At 40.7% G+C, this 19732-nt stretch overlaps 1 protein-coding gene across 1 annotated transcript; it reads right to left on the bottom strand.

Moving 5' to 3' along the window:
• Positions 1–218: 218 nt before the first annotated feature.
• On the bottom strand, positions 219–13103 carry LOC115606752 (embryonic protein UVS.2-like). Its single transcript, XM_030483181.1, has 11 exons — positions 13035–13103; positions 12848–12872; positions 11811–11948; positions 10341–10458; positions 9614–9792; positions 5739–5820; positions 4795–4922; positions 2926–3041; positions 2260–2485; positions 1042–1160; positions 219–449 (listed from the first exon to the last, which is right to left on the bottom strand). The coding sequence occupies exons 1-11, from the start codon at positions 13101–13103 to the stop codon at positions 219–221; spliced, it is 1431 nt and encodes a 476-aa protein (XP_030339041.1).
• Between the last annotated feature and the right edge of the window lie 6629 nt (positions 13104–19732).

The following is a 19732-nucleotide window of genomic DNA, read 5'->3' as shown; positions in this document are numbered from 1 at the left end:
CAGTCTCAGACATCCCACAGACAGGAACACTTTTGTCCACAATTCCCCATGTAAATTACACCACCATAGACATAAGACTAAGAGATCAAGCCTCAAGCTTTTCGAAAGGTATCAGGGAGCTATATTTATTGCTGAGATTAGTGGCATCTTGACTTTTACCTGTTGCTAGCAGCTCTCTTACTTTCATTATGTGTTTTCCAGCTCCCATCTGTATAGTACTACCTGCCAAATGTATAACTCATCACAAATCCGGGCAGCTCCCAAACTATATCACTGTGAAATTCAACCAACACAAAGTTCCCAGTGGAAGTAAAGTCTGCAACCTCCTCTGTCCCACAATAAGGGCCAACTGCAGGTGACGTAGGTCGGCTTCCATCATGTATAAGCAAGTAGTCATAGATGCATCTGTCACTATCTTCCAGCTCAAAGGATAACATTTTGAGAGATATCTGGAGAAAATACAATCAAAGCACTTTGCTTCCAGGTTATATCCTTTTCTCTTACTCTTTGTATGTAACAAGCACAAATAGGCTAAATTCCCTATGTGCAGGCATCATTTTTTATTGTGTTTGCACCACAAACACATCTAAGATCCTGATCTTAGAATCATCCCATACTGTAATGCAAATTAGTAGCACATTATTTGCTTAGTTCCTCAGCATTTGGATTGGAAGGAGAAGCAAGGGACAAGATTGATCTTACACACTTTGATTCTTCTCTCTAGAGAAATACAAAAGCAGCACTTGTGCAATGTTTCAGTTTTCTAGTGGAAACTCTTACCTAGGGATTATTCTGAACAAAGTTACTGGTACAAACCTAATTCCTAAGAGTTCACACACATGTAAAGGTTTTTTTCCCTTGCTGAATACCTCAGATACGAAGATCCAGCTTAAGTTCTTAAACTGGATTTTTGTGTTGAGCTTTTTATTCTTAGAATGCCTGCTCAAAAAGTGACATTATAGCTGTTATTCTGCAAGGCAAAAAAGTGATTCCATTAGAGAACACTGATGAGACCCACAGATGAATGAATCCATGCATTACCTTGTGTCCTACTGGAGAACTGATGACCCAGAAGCATGCTCGGTTTTTGGGGTATTTATTGGGGTAGTTTGGAGAGGTGATGATGCCATTTGAGTCTGTGAAAGTATCTCCACAATTCACTGAGGAGTAAAGGAGAAAAAAAGAGAAAGGCATATTAACAAGAGTATTTTGGCAACAGGAATGAGCTTGCTTATGCTATATTGTATTCTTTTCTGAAGCCAAGGAAGAATGTGTTACCATGAAAAACTACTGCTGACATATTTAATTTCTTTGCTTAGTATTTGTATCAGCAGCTGTACTGAAGGAACTAAAAACATGGCTGCTAAATAACCTTTTGGAAGACAGGGAACAGCTGCATCTAAAGCTATATCTGTCTTTACAATTGAGTGTTCCTAGATTAGCACAGCATTCCAACAGCTATAGCTTAACTGCACTTTCAGAGAAGAATTAGCCCAAGTATTCAAGATTGCATTACCAAGCTAGAGCTACTGCTGTCTAGAATGCAAAAAGAGTAGAAATGACACATTTCTAAGACTTCTTCAGTTTATGTTTTAAGAAAGTTTGCATTTTGGGTTGAAATAAGGCAATAACGAGCTATTTGGGCTGCTGCCTTCTACACAAAAGCGTGTTGCAGCACAATGGAATTTTATCCAGCAGTCCATAAGGTACTTGTACGTTTGTAAAACAGACACTCCTCAAGTGACTACAGTAAGCACTGTGTTTCATGTAACATAACAAGTTAATTCAGAGAGTATAAGTTACCCAAGGTCAGTACCACTCCCATTGCATCGAATGCCACAAAGTCTTCAATAACGTGTTGCTCGGGTATTGGCTTTACATCCCATTGGTTGAGATTTCTTGTTGAGCTCTGCAGCCTTTGTGCTCTTTGGCTGCACTGTTCCTATTAGTTACAGTCATTGCATGGTTTTATTTAATGAAATCATTCTAAAGATGTGAAGCAGCCGAGCAGAGGTTCTCGGGGCCTCCAGGTAGGTGGATTCTCAGGATTACTAACATGAGGCCCATGCAACATCCCATTTTCTGTTTCCTGCTAACCTTCAGCCCCATCATTGCCTAACCTGCATTAGTAAATTGCTGTGGAAGTGTAAAGAATAACACAGAAACAAACTCCTCTGAAGTATATGTTCAAAATGTTCAGTTCTTCCATACAACTACTATTCATGCTGTTCTTCAAGCGCTGTAAAGGAGTGTTCGTACCTCTGTTGTAGGAGGCTCTGAATCCTGTGGCTGTAATGCTCTCGTCACTGGCAAACTCTACCAGCATTGTTGATCCAGACGCCACTAAGGAGGGCAGTGGCCCCTTCCCACAGTATTTGTCCAGCAAGACAGGGGAATTCTTGCTGTTTCCATTGTAAACTTTTATATAGTCAGAAGAACAGTCTGAGGAGAGCTGGAGATCAAAAGCCTCGAACTGCAGGAAAATCTTGAGAAACAAGAAACCAGATGTTGGGTTGGATGCTATAAACAGGGAAAGATTCAAACCAACTAATTGTTATGAAGTGAACTAGGATTTCATATTCACTTTACTATCCATATAATACTGAAACTTTACTTTCCATATAAAGAGAGCATAAAATTTCACCTAGCTACCCCTTTACTGAGCCCAGTGATTGATGTTTGACTATCGCTTGTCTTTGAAAAGCCATCCAATCTTAACTGGATAAAAATCAAGTTAAATAATGCATCTGAGAGTCTTAATAAGTCTTATGAAAATTGTGGAGACTGTCTTTTAATTCACTGCTTAACAAAATAAATGTCTGGGTCCATGAAAATGACTCCCAGAGGATACTCATAATAATGAAATAATACTGTGTAGCCTTGCCACTGTAGTTCAAACCTATTTTTTCCCCTAATAAAACTTACCTTACTTTGACGGATGCGGATCAACCACAGGCAGTTGCTATTGTTCGGGTATGGGGATGGGTAATTGACAGAGGAGAACAAGCCTTTGGATTTAGACAACACGGAGCTACAGCAATCTGAAGGGAAGAACCAAACAGTGTTGAAGATAATGAAAACTCCACAAGTGTCTTCCAGAAATGACTGACAAGTCTCTCCAACCATTTGCATCAGTGAAACTTGGAAAAGAGAAATGAATTATAATGCTTACAGTTGTGTTGATGTTATTCAAAACATGTGAGGCAAATAAAGCTGGTTAAGGGACTTACCTACTTCAGCTACTGATGTTTTTATAAAGACAGTGAGGTTTCACTCACATAATTGAATTTTTCTAAACAAGGCCTGGACCCTTCATGAACTTCCTTAACTTCAATCACAGGACTAGTTTAAATTCCCATCGGCAAATGTGTGTGTATTCCTAAGTGTGTGCAAAAACCAAGATTGAAAACTAGATTCTGTCAAAGCAAAGACAGGGAATCACTGGGGGAAAACAGTGAAAGAGAGCACCGAAGTCAAGCTACAGACCCAGTGACTGGTATACAAAGTCTGATTTCATCTGTCCTTTGGCTTTCCACATGTGGTCTCCATTTATCGTGCTATGTGTAAGTCCCCAAATTAAGAGTTATGAATATGACATCCAAACATAGGAATTTGACATTTTTCTCTTGCTCCCTGCTTTCCCTGGGACAACTGGACATTTTGTCCTTTTTTTAGCCAGAGTTATCCTTGGTTTTTTTTAATTTAGCCCTTTTCTTCCAAAACATCCAGCTCCAATTATGAAATTACATTATAATGATATTGAAGTAAGATTTGTTTCCAGCTCCACTATCAAGAATAAATATCACCAAATACTGTCACTGTCTTTATTATCACTTTATTAGCACAATTATCACTGTCTTTGAGACCAGACACTTAAATTGTAAACTTGTCTTATCTGAAGTTCAGAATGTGGGAGGAACCACTCTCAAAGGGAGGTACCACTTCTGTACCTGACTATCCAACTGAAGGAATCCTGACTCCCACTAATTGCTGCTGTTTATTTAACAGCTCTAACACAATGCAGAGCAGAATTTGGCACACTAATATGTATGCCACGTTAATGTTTCTTGCTCTTTTGGTGGAAACTAACTGAATAACATCTCAGGAAAGTCAAATACCATACAAATCGATTAGTCTGTGTACTGGGAATTGAGGTAAAAACTGCATTGCAGGAGCACGGTGTTTTACCTGTGTTTTGTGCATCTCAACTGAAGAGTTCCTGCTACAGAGGAATACTTACAGGTATTTCTAGACCTTAAGATACAACAGTGATGGATGTAGGCAAAGAAATAGAAAACTACACAAAAAGCCTGGGGAATTCCCCTCCAAGAGGATGTTCTGATCAGCCTAAATGGCACCCATACTTACAGCCCTGCAGTCATTTTCCAATTGAAAGAAATCACAAACCTGCTGGCACTACTGATGCATGTGACTTTATGCTATAATTATGGCTGAGGATAGCTTATGTGCTTTGCAACCTTCAGATCTTTCCTGAAGTGAGAACTTGACAGAGATTAGCAACCATGATTTCTCTGATGGGTTTTGCTTATGTCAGAGAGCACGGACTAAGTGAGGATAACTCAGAATGACAGTCAGTTATTCAAAGTAAATTGCCCTTTCCAAGGCAGCAGCAGCTTGACACAGGGACAGTTCTGTTTCCATGTGCATAACAGCCCTCTTGTAGGGCAAGGGAGAGGTGTATTCAAAGGGCTGAGTTCCTTTGGGGGATGTCTGACAGTGCCTACAGACATCAGCTGTCTAAGGATTCATGTGCCTTCTATCTACAGCACTTACTGCACTTGTAGAGCCTGTTGATTTTAGCTACATCCAAGTTACTCAGCCCTTCTCTCTGCCCAATGGGTATAGAGGGGTCAGGAACTGGTACAATAGTTTGTTTCCCTGGAGTGCTGGAGAAATCATACCTGTAGAAATAAGAAAATCACATTTCTTTTAAACAGTGAAGTTCTCTACTGCATAATCTTAGTCTTCCCTGAAGAGGATCAGCATGGCAGACATTGTGTGCAGCAGCTGAAAGCAAGAAACAAGAAAAAGCTGCACTGTCCCAAGTGAGAAGAGCTTTCACCAACATCCTGGCAAAATGAACTGAATCTCACCTTCATGGTTCCAGAGGCAGAGGGGCAGGAGCAGTTCTGTCTCAGTTACTAATTGTTCATTTGCCATCTGCAGTTTCCTGCCTCTGGCTAGACAAGCTTTATTTCATGGTTTTGTTCAGAAGTTGTGACTTGCTACTGGAAATAGAGGAGACGCTTGTACATTATGTACTAAAATGCAACCTTAGTATTCCCAGATGTACATGAGGCAACATGAAACATCTTAATGGTGTAAAAAATTCCATCTTTTTTCTCTCTGTACCTAAATACTGTTGTCTGATCAGCTGTTACTATGTTAATGAAGTCATTTAGACTTGAGAACTGTTAAATCAGCGACTCAGTAGAGTTAGGTTCTGGACCATAGCCATGTCAAAGGCCTCTACCAAGAGACAGGAGTACAATGCAAGAAAATGTCCTAATTTTTTCTTCTATTTATATCAACTCTGTTTGCCAAGATTCCTGCTGACAAAGGAAACATGCTCACCCTTAATTATGAACATTCATTTAGTGAAGTGAACAGCAAAAGTGATTCCCTTTTGGGAAGGAGCAATTCCCTCTTCCTAGATCTGAGCAGAAGATCTGAAAGTTGTTTGCTCCTTTGAAAAGACATCTCAGAAAACAACTTACGCGCCATAGTGCATCACTGAAGAGTAGTCATAGGGAAGGCCCAGATTTTTGGAATTCACTTTTCCAAAGTTCCCTTGTTCTCCTTTAAGGTAGAAAAACAACATTTCGTTCATGACAATTATTGCTGCTCGAACAGTACGCTGCCTGCTGTCATAATCCTAACAGTAACACAGGGTACTTGTTCTGATGAGAACTTGGATCTACCAAAACCACCAGAGCCTTTTGAAATCCATGTGAACTCATTTTCACTCTATCTAGTAGGTTTCAGAATCAAATAAGTCAAAGTTTTTATATAATCAATGAATCCATTCCACTCTTAAAGGTATTCATCTGTTCATCTTCATTAGGGTGGCTCCAAATACATTTCAGTACATTATCTTTAACATCGTAAGCATCCAACTTATGTCTCCCTGTGCAGAGTATGCATCCATACTCTGAGAGGGTAATCTGGCTTACCACCTAGATCATAAATTCAGAGGTATGTGTGGATGACCACCAGCCTGCCTCGCTAACTCCTTCCACCAAAGGATTATAAGACCACAAGAGAAAGGTTTGCTTGTCACTTGCCCTAAAGGACATCTTTATCAGCCATGTTCTGGCCCCATCTCTGGTCAAACCCATCAGTAGTGACTCCAGTGAAGTGATATGACTCACATGAAGCAAGGGGACTCAGTAGGATCAGCTAGAAACACTCTGAATATAGCTGCTAATATAGCCCCTCTCATCATAGCTGCTGAGCATCATAGAATGCGTAGGGTTGGAAGGGACCTTAAAAGATCATCCAGTTCCAACCCTCTGCCGTGAACAAGGACACCTTTCACTAGAGCAGGTTGCTCCAAGCCCTGTCCAACCTGGCCTTGAACACTGCCAGGGATGGGGCATTCACAACTTCCTTGGGCAACCTGTGCCAGTTTTCATCTGTTTAGTTGTAAGAAGACTGTATTAACTAAGAAAGTGTTACACTGACACAGGGCTGGGGCCCAGCTTTATTTCTCTAAGATAGGCACTGAAGCTATTCATCAAGGTTCCTAGGATAGTCAGAGGAGAGGGAGAAGAGAGACACAGTCAGCGAGAGTGTCATCTGAAGATACCTATTTCTTTCTCTCCATTGTCTGGAAAGCATTAATACGAATTGCACCCTGGGTTTCTTGTCCATGGTAAGACAGATGAGCTGAGTTCAGTCAGCCTGGCCTTGAGGCTAATGCCCTAGCCACTGAGCACTTCTTTCCAGTTCAACATCTGTACCTTCATTATTGTAACTAGTGGCTTGTAAACCACAAACCATCTGGACAAGAGCTCAGGATTGGACACTTTGTCAGAAAAATCTCTGCAGGCTACAGAACTTGGCTGGCAGGCTTGGAATCAGAGCCAGTCTCTTCCAGTAATGTCCGCCAGCACTGGTCCCAGTGAGGGCTAGGAAACACAAAGAGAAGCTTCAAAAATCCTGAATTACAGAAAGTTGGGGAACAAACATGAGTTTGGAGCTTTTCATAGCTCGAAAACCTCAGCTAAGGCTCAAACTGGTTCTCAACACCATTGACTTTCCTGACTCTGCTACATTTTTATCTCAGCTACTCTTATCTGTTAAACTGACTTCAGAAGGAATTATCAGCAAGTGCACAGCTTCTTTGGAGGTGATGAACGGAGAGCACAGTTCAAATGCAATGAAACATTTAAGCATATGGCTACTGTTTGGCATAGAAGTGCTTTGCTGAATTGATTTGCTAAAAGATGAGAAAGCAACAGCAGCCTGGCTGTGCAGAGGTGCTGCCAGCAAACTACTCACTGCCTCACCACACGCCAGAGAGATTTGGCTGTATAGACCTGCACATATATGGGGACTTACCCTATCTTTTCCACTCTAAAAAAAAATCTACCTCTGCCAGAATCTAAGTGTAATGACTCAGAAGAGTTGAAAATGAAGCTTTGGCTGAAGGCTCTGAGTACAACTTTTCTCCTCCTCCAAAGGTTGGGAAAAACAAGCTGAATTTCAAGTAGCAAAGTGGAGAGCAACCCAGGAGGCTGCATTTTATCCAAACAAAGAAGTAGGATGGCTTCCAAGGTGAATCGCTGGGTAAAAGCAAAACCCAGCAAACATCCACAGCACTGGAGTCCTGGCAAGAGAAAAACAGCTCGTGTGGGAGAGCTGGGAAGCTGCACAAGGTCTTGAGGTCTAGTTCTGCACCACGGAGGTCAGCGGAAGCTCTGCCTTCAGCACTGTTAAAAGCAGCATGTTTTTACAGGAGATGCATACTAACAGTCCTCACAAGCATAACTGTGCTGCTTAATTTCCTTTGCCCTGCATATCTTTGCATTTTCTTACAGTGCTTGCGCTGCACACACTCTGCATTCCAACTCCCTTGTCACACCAATCTTCTCAGCCTCCACTCTGGGTGAATACTGTTAAAACACTGAAGATATACCCAGTCTTCCTTTGCATAGTCTTGTCATCTTTACCTCTTCCTCCTGTTTCATCCTTTTATGATACTGTGCCTGAACCAGAGCTTGGTTACCTCTGTATCCTTTAGGAGTGATGACATCTGAACCTGTGGACTCCCCCCTGCAAACCTTGCATAAGATTTTATGCATGTCTAGTATCTTTGGTGTAACTTCATGTTTTCAACTTCTCTTTCCTAGCACATCCTTTGCTAGCATGTCAAACATAGCATGCCCTTGTTTTACAATGGCAAACAATTCATAGTAGAATTACATCTTAACAGTAGAGCTAAAACCTCAGTAAAGAGGAGCACAAATGGAATTTACTCAGGATGTCATGGGAATAGCTGAAAAAAAGTTTGGAGAACAGTGTGTTTAGGAATTTGTAATAAAAACAATCAAGTTCCATCTGGAGAAAAAGATAGATATATTTTCAGCTGTGCATGACACTGAAGAGTGGAATATCTTATTTGTTGAAGAGATTTCTTAGAATTTGGTATTCAACTGTCCAGCCTCTTTTACTACTATTTTCTATAATGAACTAAATACACTATTATCTTGTTACAATTTATGGGGTGACCAGCTCTCTTAGAGCTGTCAGATAAATGATTCCTTGCATCCTTTCTTCCCCTACTTTCCTTCTATGTACCACTTTCTCACTTTCCCTGGGACCTCCTAACATTCCTTCTACCTTCCACAGAGCCAGGAGCTCTGTATGTGCTCCCATCTTACCAGCACACAGATCAAGGGCACATGCCCAAACTATTCATCCTGCATTCCTTTCCGTAAATAACATTCACTTCTTTTCTCTTTACAGATCTACCAATCCTGATTGCTCCTTCTTTTCATGGCAGTGTATATTACTCTCTCCTCAAGGAGGAAATAATTCCTCTCACATCATGCCAGGTCCCAGAATTTTGCACATGGTGATGGCTGCATGTGCTTCCATTGTCTCCAGAGTCTCTTGTTCACCTACATTTTAGGCTATGTGCATTTCACTCTCTGCCAGTGCCAAGATGCCCACCTGCTGCCTTCCCTATTTCCATGGCTTTCCCCAAGATAGAGTTGATCCACCATGATCTCTGAATATTGTGTTTTACCCCACCTCAGCTGAGAGTCCCATAGCCTTTCCTCCTTTGGCCAAGTCTTTGCTCCAACAGTTTGCATTTCTGATGATCTTGTTATTTTGGATACAAGGTAGGGCTAATTTTAGGCTGTGTCTGCCTTGGAGGACCACACTAACATAAGACGTAGCCACAGAAATTCCCATAGTACAAACACTGAACTAGAAATTCCATCATGCTGAATGTGCTGCTGCTGCTGCAATTCAGCTAGCAATCATGATTCTTATTTGCATTGCTGTTCACAGAAGAAACATTCTCCATCTAAAACATTCCATCTAAAAGTGTATGTTTTCTCTTAAGATTTAGTGGACATACCTGCCACAATATGTTCCCACATAATCTTGACAAACCTGTCCCGATCGCTCCGTGTCTGTTCATGGATGAAGCCCAACGCGTGGTTCATTTCGTGCTGAATTGCTCCTTTATCCATGCAACCATTTTTCACCAGGCCTACTGCTTGACGTCCTCCAATTTTTCCAAAGTAAGACCAGCAGCTAAGAACAGGCAATCGATAACCAAAATGATCACATTCAGCAAATACAAAGAAATGGAGGTACTGAGTGTGCCACCAAGGGCCTCCAGATGTGCAGCTATGGAAGGGGACATGCAAATAGTCACTGGTGTGAGATATCTAGGCTTCCAAAAGCTGCCAAACTACACAGGGGTGGAAAGCCTTTGAAGCTTTATTTCAATGATAGATGGTATCATATTCATATGAATGATATGTGATATGATAAATGAAGCAGTTTAAGTAGTTAAGCGAAGAACCTGAAACAATTGTACTACTTTAAATTTTCTACAACAATTAAGGAAAAGACCTCATTTTGAATTATAGCCCATTAAGTCCACACATACATCTATTCCTGCAGTCCATTAACTGATGTAACTACCAGTATGTCTAAGGAAAAATGAAAGATTACACCTGTTCTCTGAATCTTGACTCTTAGAAACAAAAAGGGCAATTACTTAAATTCAAGTGAAATCAGAAAAGCAGCTGAAGGACCTTTTGAGTGCTTTTGCTTTCAGGAGATGAGGAGCTTACCTCTGCCCACGTTCAACATACACATAGTCCTTTTCTGTAGTGCGGTTTACAAACTGCACACAGGTCAGCGTGGAGATCTCTTGCAGAGCATCAGCAATCCAAGACCTCTCTGTCATCGCTAGAAAGAGGCCAGGAGAAAGTTTCCTTGGTTCATCAAGAAGGGGCATTGATGGGCTGCATTCCTTTAAAACTTCACAGCACTCATTAGCTTTTTATCAGAGAAGTAGAATAAAGAAAAGGGCACAAAGCCTTCTGAAATCTTGGAGTTGATTGTACGTTTAAAGGGAGATGCAAGAATTGTGGCTGGCCCTTTTGCATGTTCTATAGGAGACAGCTGATGGAAAGCAAAAGACTGGCATTGTTTCTTCCATTAGAATAAAAAATGACAGTTTCAGATACAAATAGTTGGATTACAGTAACCCAAATGAGCCATCTGCCTAGAGCTAAGCACCAAAAAACGTGTTTTGTTTATAAGAAATGTCCATACCCTCCTTGGAATCACTTGAGACAGCCAGCGTTCAGAGGCTCTGAAGATCACAGTGTTTCTATTCAAGTACCAAATAAAATTAGAGTGTTTATCTCATTTGGAACATTTTGACCTCTTTTGGCTTAGTCAGTGTTCATCTACGACTGATTTGTATCTCAATTTCCTCATCTTTAAAGTTTGAAGAGAAGGAGGTAGACAGAATGACCCTCACCTAACCACAAGAGTATATGCTGCAGCTCTGGAAGCACATGGGAGAGAAGCAACCTGGATAACAGAGAGACTGGGCTTCCCTCAGCTCAAATGATAACACAGATTCCCTTTCTCCAGGAATGGGAATCAGGCACAGGCTGTTTTTCACTCCCATGCATTTTTCTTTCAAGGTAAGATCATTTATGAAGGGTCTGTATGGAAGCCTCAGCAGGGGAGAGATGGAAGACCTGCACAGCCCATACAAAGTCTTCTAGATTAAGGCATTGGTCCTGCAGCCTTTTGCACAGAACAGAGCTATTGACTGACTAGAGGGAAATAATAAGGGAAAATATATCTCCAAGGATTTTTCCTTCCTTTTTGCCCCTAGAGGATTTCTAGTGTGGGAATACATCTATGGAAGATTTGAAAGCAAATCTGTGTGTTAAAAAAGTGCTCCTAGTGGTAATTTTGACAAAATTACTTTCATAATGGGAACAAATTCTATTTCTTCTTCTGTGCTTGCTAAATATCAAAGTGCATTGTAGCTAACACGAATGGGCTAAAATTAGTTAGCTGGTATTTATGTAACAACTACTGCCCAAGTAACCACACATTTTAGTGTCTGTAGGTGAAATGTCTGGAGTCTTAGCCAGACTACCACAGGGCTAGCAGATCAACAAAAGAGATATGTCAGTAAATCCTCATTTGGACAACGATTGCTTTTGGTGCATGCCACACAAACACAAAACCACAGGAAGAAAATCACTTCACAGCAGCCATTTGCAGACACTCACAGAAATCAGAAGAGATGTTAATTGGGACCTTGACTAGCCCATCCTGTGACTTGGGCCATAAACAGCTCTCACAGTTAATTGCACTGCGCCGTCCTCTTCTCAGGAGGATGTCTCCTTCATACACAGCTATTTCACTGCCTGGCAGATGAAGAAATTAATGAACATACAAGGCACCGAGGAAGAAAAAGATGTGCAAAAGGGAGGTGAGAGGTATACACTAACTAAGCTTTTGTGCCTTTGGAAGTTTCCTTCACTGAAGTTCATTTCCCAATAATGTAAAAAAGGATTAGTATATTAAGACCAAGTGAATGGAGCATTCACAGTATGCTAAGACTAGTTAAGTCTGCCTTGCTTCCTGGAGAGAAGAGATTAATATTAATATAGATGTCATAGTGCAGCTGTAATCAAAGTCGTGACTAAATATACTTCAGCTTAAGAAGCTTTGGGACCCTTCAGAGGGGAAGGCTAAGTATTACAAGTCACTGCTCTCTTCACGAGAGCTTGTGGAATTAAAGAAAATCATAACTGACCTCTGCAAACATGGGATGAATCATACAAAAGAAACTACTATTTTTATCATGTATATTGAATTCATGCAAGATATTAATTTCCAGGTTAACTGTTAATTTAACATAAGATATTGTGACAGTTCTAACTCCAAAATATTTGGAATACATTTCACAGACAAGAGGTATGCACAAAATGTACAACAGACTTGGGTACAGCAGACAGGAAAGTACCTTATCACATAGGAAAGAAATCAAAGTGAAAAGTATCCTGATTTGCTGAGGCTACATATGGAAAAGAACATTTCATGTAGCAACAGCTCAATAAGTCTTCTTAATTTTTATATCATGACAGCATAACTAATCACACTGAATGTGACTTTAAAACACATCTGAGTTCTGTGAATTGTTTTCCACTGATGCTGGAAAACAACTTCAGAGAGAAAAACCTACTGAATAATGAGCATGAGTTATAGAGAAGCAGCCCCTCCAAACTTTAGTTATTTATATAATAATTACAATCAAACTCACCTAAGTCACTGTTTCTTGTAGCTATCTGAAAAAAAAAAAGAAGCATATATTTTAATACATGCTTATCTCCATAGCATAACACCTCTATTATGTAGAATCACAGCAGTAAAAGCTTGTAACTAATTTTAAGATAGAGCAACTCAGCAGCAGCAATGTAAATTCTCAGCATCTGCGAGCAGGGACACACCTGGAGAGGTTTACTCAGTGCAAAGCTATAAAGAAATGCTAAATGAGTTGGCAGAAGAAAACACTTCATCTTCAAGTTTCCAAGATGATCTTCTCTGCTCTGCAGCTCCGTTCTCAAAGCTGTGGCTAGTTTACTTGGGGCAAGTTTTATGGGAAAGCTGCTGCTGTGGTTGACAAGTGTAACAAAATTAGATAACAAGAAGTATTTTCACAAAACAAACAAGCTGCAGGACCTCTCAGGAGAATTTCCAGGCTCTCATTTCTTATTTATCTTCAGAAAACAGAGGAAGTGGAGCAATAGGAAAGAAACCCCAGCAACCTTAAAGTGACTCATCTTTAATTCTAACAAGCACCCATGAGCTGCTGCAGGTCCCCTTACTGCTGAGCAAGGGACAAGATATCTAGTAGCAGTCTGTTTACAGCAAAACTCAGTGTCAAGGAACTCTGATCTATCCCCACTGACTACCTGTCCTAGAAACTCCTCAGCTTGCTACCAGGAGCCACCTCGCTCTGTCAGCCTGTCCCCTCTGTGCACAGCTCTCAGCCAGGCATTGCTGGCCAGGAGCACTGGAAATCTGCTGGAGCCAGAGATGAGTCTGATTGTTGGTTGAAATTGTTTTTCCTGTACCATATCTTGCAATCCAATCACCACCGGCAGTGACTGTGTGTCTTGCTGGAGCCTACAAATAAATAAAACCACCAGCTCCCAAAGTTTTGGCTTCCCACCTGGGAAGCTCTCCTTGCTTTGATGTCCATGAACAGAAACAAGCCTAGAAAGGCAGGCTAAATCCTAGAAAACCCACACTGTCAGAGTGAGCCACACAATGGGAATATTCATGCTGAAACCACATGAATACAACATAGGCAGGCAGGTGTTGGTTCTTCCTCCCACCTTCAGCCCCTGCACAAATACTTGGGTGCTGTAGAAAATCATAAGGATTTGCTGTGTCAGATCTTTAAGAAGCAAGCAAGAAAACCTTTGGAATTGCCTGCAAAGGCAGAATTCAGGGGAATCTATGTGGTTCAGAGCAGATCAAGATGGCAAAGAGAATCTTTCCAGATAAATGTATGGGCTGGTTCTTTGTTTTTAAGGAGTACTTTGCTAGCAAACTTTTAGCTGATATTCTGTAAAGCTTTGCTACTAATATTTTTCATTTTACCCTACCAACAGTTTGTTCCTAAACTTTCTCAAGTATTCCACATTTTTGTGACTTCCATGATTCATCTACAGTTATACTTTCCACATAGATTATACTGCAATAATGAGGAGCAGATGTAAAGAACTCCTTTTGCTTTGGCTGATAAGAGGATGATGTTCAGAAGTCTTCATTAGTTCGTTGCATTGGTAACCGGAGCTCCTCCCATACAGTTCTGAGCAACCTCCAAGTCTATTCAAAATTCAAAAGAAAGACATAGGAAGTCACAAGAGGACATTTCTGCTGCTGCACATCACAAATGACAGGGGAGACAGCAGAAGTTATGAGACAATAAAAGCAAGAGAACAAGACCAGATCATTGTGCAGAGCCTGGAGCTGGGTCACTCCAGCAAGGAGGGATGGAAGAGCCCTTTGAAGTTCTGCCATGCAGTTTTGCATATCCATTCCTTGAGTCAGGAGATTTATCACATGGTTTAATTCATTTTCCTGACTGCCAGAAAGAACTGGGTATTTTTCAAGTCTAATTGATAGACCAGAGTCTCACATCATCTGATAACACATTATCAAAAGTTGTCTCAAATGCAAATTTCCTTTTCGATGCTCTTTGTCTGCTTTAATATTCCAGCAGAATAATGTTCAGGCCTTGGTTTATTATCTATCCAAATACTTTGATTACACAGCTGTAAGTCGCATTCTTTCTCCTGTTTGCCTTTTGTTACACTGTCTTTTGCCATTTCTCATTCTTAGCTACCCTGTCCTTGATCTGCCAGGTATTTTATCACTGCTGCTTGTTAGTAATTTTAATACGATGTTTATCATGTTCTTAGTGATGGTTCCTTAGTTTCACCTTCATTCTATGGAAGAGAATGAGCACTTCTTTCACTATGTAATCAAAGTCCCTCTTGGCATAATATTCAATTACAAAGGTAGAAAACCCAAACACCTGTCAGTGCTTAAGCACAGATTTTTTTCCTACCTCTGTATCTGTGACAGGTATCATCAGAAGCAACAGGAATATCAGCCCAACGATCTTCCCATAACGAGAAAGTATAGAGGGCACTTTCCCTGCCTAAAGCATTACAGTGTACAAACCTCAAGCAAAACAAAGTTCAGGAGAGCGAAAGGCCATGTGATTGTCTAAGGACGCAGTGGAACATCACTCTAATGCTCAGCTTCTCAGACAATTGCTAGTGAACAAGCAGTTGGCTTAACTCAGCTGTGTATTCACCTTAGGAAAGTTATTACTTTTCAGGAGGATTCAGTTATCTCTACATGTTTAAACAGACCAGTTCTTACTACAGTGAGTCCTATTTTTTTAACTCACAATAATAGAAAGTATTGCACTTACTACATGATAATTCCTTTTAAACCTGTTTTGGTTTATGCTACATTTAGACAGAAACCAGATTCTGCTGAAGAGCAGTTTAAAATAACTTTATAGCCATTAAATGAAACTACTACACTACATTGTAACAGGCTGAAAAAAAGAGTTAAATGATAAAAACATGTACACCACTTCCTTTGTGTTTAAAATTATGTTATTTAACAGCTATCTGATTACAGGTATCGTGTCCTTTGGGATGTTAGGATTAGTGAATGCATACAATTCATGCTTCATTATTTACTGATTGAGAGAAGAACATGAGCTTTCCTGCTTTTCAGTTGCCAGTCAGTTAATTGGTTTAGAATAATTAAATCACTGACCTTGATCGAGTGTGAAAAAATGGTTTGGCTTTTTTAGAAAAGGTCAAAATCAAAAAAGATTTTTTTAAGTCCTTACTTTGTCCCAGTTACCCAGCAGCAAAAGCAAACCTTTCATAGAAAAGGTATCATAGCGTATGCTTGATACATGAAGACTTGAATGCTAAGTCTAATCAGTCTAAGACTAATTATTTTAAGGTAATGAGTTGATTTCAGTGTAGGTTAGAGTATCTTATGCCATAGCGCATATTGACATAGTTCCACATTTTAGGTACATTTTTATTTAAAGGAAAGATTTAGTCTTTTAAATACAAAATCTCTAGTATAAATGCTGAGATATGCTAAAATTAGTTTGAAACCAATGTGTGTTTGGGCTCTGTTCCTCCTAAACCACTCCTGCAGCAGTGTGATCTCTGCTATTTTACCACCATTTATCTTTTACCTTTCCAGTGTCAGAATGGTATTGGAATATTAGAAAGGAAAAGCACACCTCCAAAGACTGCACTGGAGATAACTACAGGAATCAGTGAGCCTTAGCCTGAGATGATGGCTAGATACAAGAATCAGCTAGAGCTTTTACATCCAACTTGGTTTTGTCTGGTTTGCAGTAGTTGTAGGCTAAAGAGAAACTTCACTATATTTTTTGAGCTTAATGCATAGGAAAAGTTGGGTTCATGGAGACAAGCTACAAAGGTTAGTTTCAATATTAGAGTATCAAAGTATCCATGGGGTGAGCTAAATAAGACTGGCTGGTCTACAGCTTCCCTGGTTCTGACAAAACCTGATGTGAAACCATTATCTAGTTGCAAACATCACACTAATGCATTGTTTTATTTACAAGCACACTACACAAGTCCCAATCTAATGCTGCTCTCTAGTGGTTTGCCATTTGTGCAAGTGGGACATGCTTCCAGAAACAGGGAGGAACTCCCCATCACTACTCACGGCCCATTCATTCCTTTGATCCCTGCATGCACAGTACAGACCAGTAACCGCTTCCTGCAGAAAATGCTTGCAAGCATGAAGTCTGTCCTGTAATCCATGCCAAGAAGTGATGCATCAGTTCTAGCCTAAACTATCTCAAGACTGTTTTAGCATCTGCAGCTTGATACTTCACTATTCACCTCCTCCTTCTAAATTGTACATACAGATGCCACAATAGGTTTCTGAGGTGTTCTGATGGCCCATTAGGAAAATAAGACATTTACCTGCACTGTTTTCCCATAAAGGATTTTTAGGCCTTAAAATTTCTTCTATTAATGAGTCCTCCTAAAAGCTTTTAGAAAGCTTATATTGCAGAACCCAAACAGCCTTCTGGCTCTGCCTTAGCTTCCCTTTACAGCATAGGTTATTGCTCCTTTCCCTGGTATGCTTTGGAAGAGAACCAAGACAAATGGGCCAGAGAAGAACAATAAGAAAAGGGCTACTCCATGTGGAGGATTTGCTAGGAGCTACGAAGTGCAGCACAGTCTCACAGTACCTCAGCACAGCCTGTTGATAAGGTGCTGAATCACATCCAGAAGCTGAAGGCAGAGGCAAGACTCAAGGTGAGGCTACAACATAAGCTCAAGATCCAGCAAGGAGCCCAAGACCAGACCCAAGACACACACTCCTACAACAGCCCCAGCAGGAAGCAAAGGCTATGGCCAGAGCCGAAATAGAGGCCCTGGGCCAATGGGCAGAGCCATGGGTAGAGACCCCAGGTGAGGCCAGTCAGGAGCCATTACGGTCCGTTGGCACCCTCCATCACTAAAAGCTACAACGTGTTGCACCATCATTCCTCAGTCCCTGTGCTGTCTGGTGAACACAACTGCAGCTTAGATAACTATACCCAGTGGGTCACCAGCTGGATCATCATGGGCTTCTTCAGAGACCTCTAGGAGACTGTGCTTAAACTCTGACTCAGCCCCTATAAATGATATTTATTCCTCAGTCTACTTCTTCCATTTTCATTACATATTTTTTCCAACCCTGGGTTTGGAAGAAATCAAATCACTCATCTGGATCCTTTTTAGAGTGTGTTTGCACTCTCCTGCAGCTCTGGCACTGTGGTGATTTAAGCAGCACTCACTGAGCTCACTCAGCAGCTGAGCAGGTTCACACGTGAGCTGCCTCTGAATGCCTGGGTAAGCGTCATCTGCTCCCAGCAAGTCATTACTGTTCATTGCACTGATTTGTGCTAAAACCCTTTCTTCTGAGCAATGATACTTTCTCTGAGACATCCTTCCTGAACCTGAGATTTCCTGAGATCAACCCCTGTAAGGAATGATTTGATCAGGAACATCCCTGTCCTGCTCCATAGCACGTCAACCTAAGGGATGCATGGCTTTCCTGCAGTAACCTTATCTTTTTATACCTTGCTTTTCTACCAATTCCGTCAACTTTGATGGATTTCCCATTCAAAAAAAAATATCGTTTTACCCATCTTATATGTTGCCACTTGTCAGAATTTACATTGCTCTTTATTTTCACCAGATGACTTCCACTCTTCATTGCTGCTGCTCCCATGTCTCAGCATGATTGCTGTCTTTATACAATGTCTAGTATACATTTTATTTCTATCTCAGATAGTGATATTTTCTTCAAGTTTCCAAGTTTTTGTCCTTTTAGTTGCTCCTTTTATCTAATTTATTTGCTTTTAGCGAGTTCCACTTTTTAAAGTGCCACATTACAACTGTGCATTTTTCAGCTCTTTCTGTGCAACCAGAACTTGGACTTCATACAAACACGGAAATGTATGCATAACATATCCATGCAACATATGCATGGATGTACTGTATTTCCACAGCAGCTTTCAGGGAAAGAAACCTGAAACCCTGTAAGAAACAAAACTGGTTCTATACACAAGACACTACTTTGAGATGAAATTTCTTAATATAGAAGCATCAGGCAATTGGGCAAGAACCAACATTTCTTTCATAAACCTGTCAGGATGAAGCTTCAGAAATAGAATAGGTTTGATTTCTCTGTGTGTTTGTAGGGACAGCACATGTCTTGGGAATATACACTGCTAGGCTAAAAAATGACATGAAAAATGTACCAGCAGGTAATAATGTTCACTACTTTCTTAGCATGTCTCATTCAAAGTATTTTGAAAAAAAATTGAAATACTAAACTGAAAATTGGGATGTTCAGCCACGTTTCATGAATAAAGAAATTCAGATGCTGACTCATGAACAAGTGTATCCAGGATGTCTCAGTAGCAGAACGAGAACTAGAAGGCAGGAGCCCCATGCCATGCCTCCCTATGGGGATTGCTATGCTTTCCTGACAAGCAATATCTGGCAAAGGAACAGAGCCTCCAGTGCTCCAAGTGTTCTCTTTCAAGTGCTTACAAAGTTCTAGACAAGAAATTAAGGTCAGGCTTTCAAAGCTGATTGCTAAAGAGATGCACCTTCAACCACATTTAGGATGGGAAACAGGTGTGCTAGTTCCCAAAAGTGCTTAAAACCTGCAGCCTTCACAGAGGTCAGGGATTCAGTCTTTGGAAAGGGGTATTGAAGGGGCTGTCTAGCTTTGCACAGGGGAAGCTCTGTTAGAGTCAGAGTTTCTGTAGTTAATGTCTTTATACTTACTGATGAAGTATTTTGCCTTGAATCCCAAGGGCTGCAAGTGGTAGTTGCTGTGGTCCTGGATAGTGTGGAGTTAACAGAGGGAAGGGGTCTTCTGCACAGGATTTTCCCATATGATGGGAGAGGGTTGTGCTACCATTGTAAGTAACTAAATAATTGTAATTTTAGTACTGAAACTTCTGAGTTACAATACAGGGTGTGCAGTGATGTCTGTCAGCACAAAACCAGTGCTGTGGATGTTTGATGGTATAAGTGTGCAGGAGCGAAAG

Source organism: Strigops habroptila, chromosome 4 (assembly GCF_004027225.2).
Source record: "Strigops habroptila isolate Jane chromosome 4, bStrHab1.2.pri, whole genome shotgun sequence".
In the NCBI taxonomy this organism is placed as follows: Eukaryota; Metazoa; Chordata; class Aves; order Psittaciformes; family Psittacidae; genus Strigops; species Strigops habroptila.
The sequence above is the reverse complement of the archived record's forward strand: the minus strand, read 5'-3'. Positions and strand labels throughout refer to the sequence as shown.

Bases quoted from the DNA above. Each gene is read 5' to 3' on its own strand.
- LOC115606752 (XM_030483181.1), bottom strand. From the start codon at position 13,103: ATGAAGTGTTTTCTTCTGCCAACTCATTTAGCATTTCTTTATAGCTTT. The intron at 10,459-11,810 runs GTGAGTGTCTGC...GCCTCTTTCTAG, and splicing joins TAACATCTCTTCTGATTTCT to CGATGACAGAGAGGTCTTGG. The intron at 3,042-4,794 runs GTAAGTGCTGTA...TCTTCCCTTCAG, and splicing joins CAACAGGCTCTACAAGTGCA to ATTGCTGTAGCTCCGTGTTG.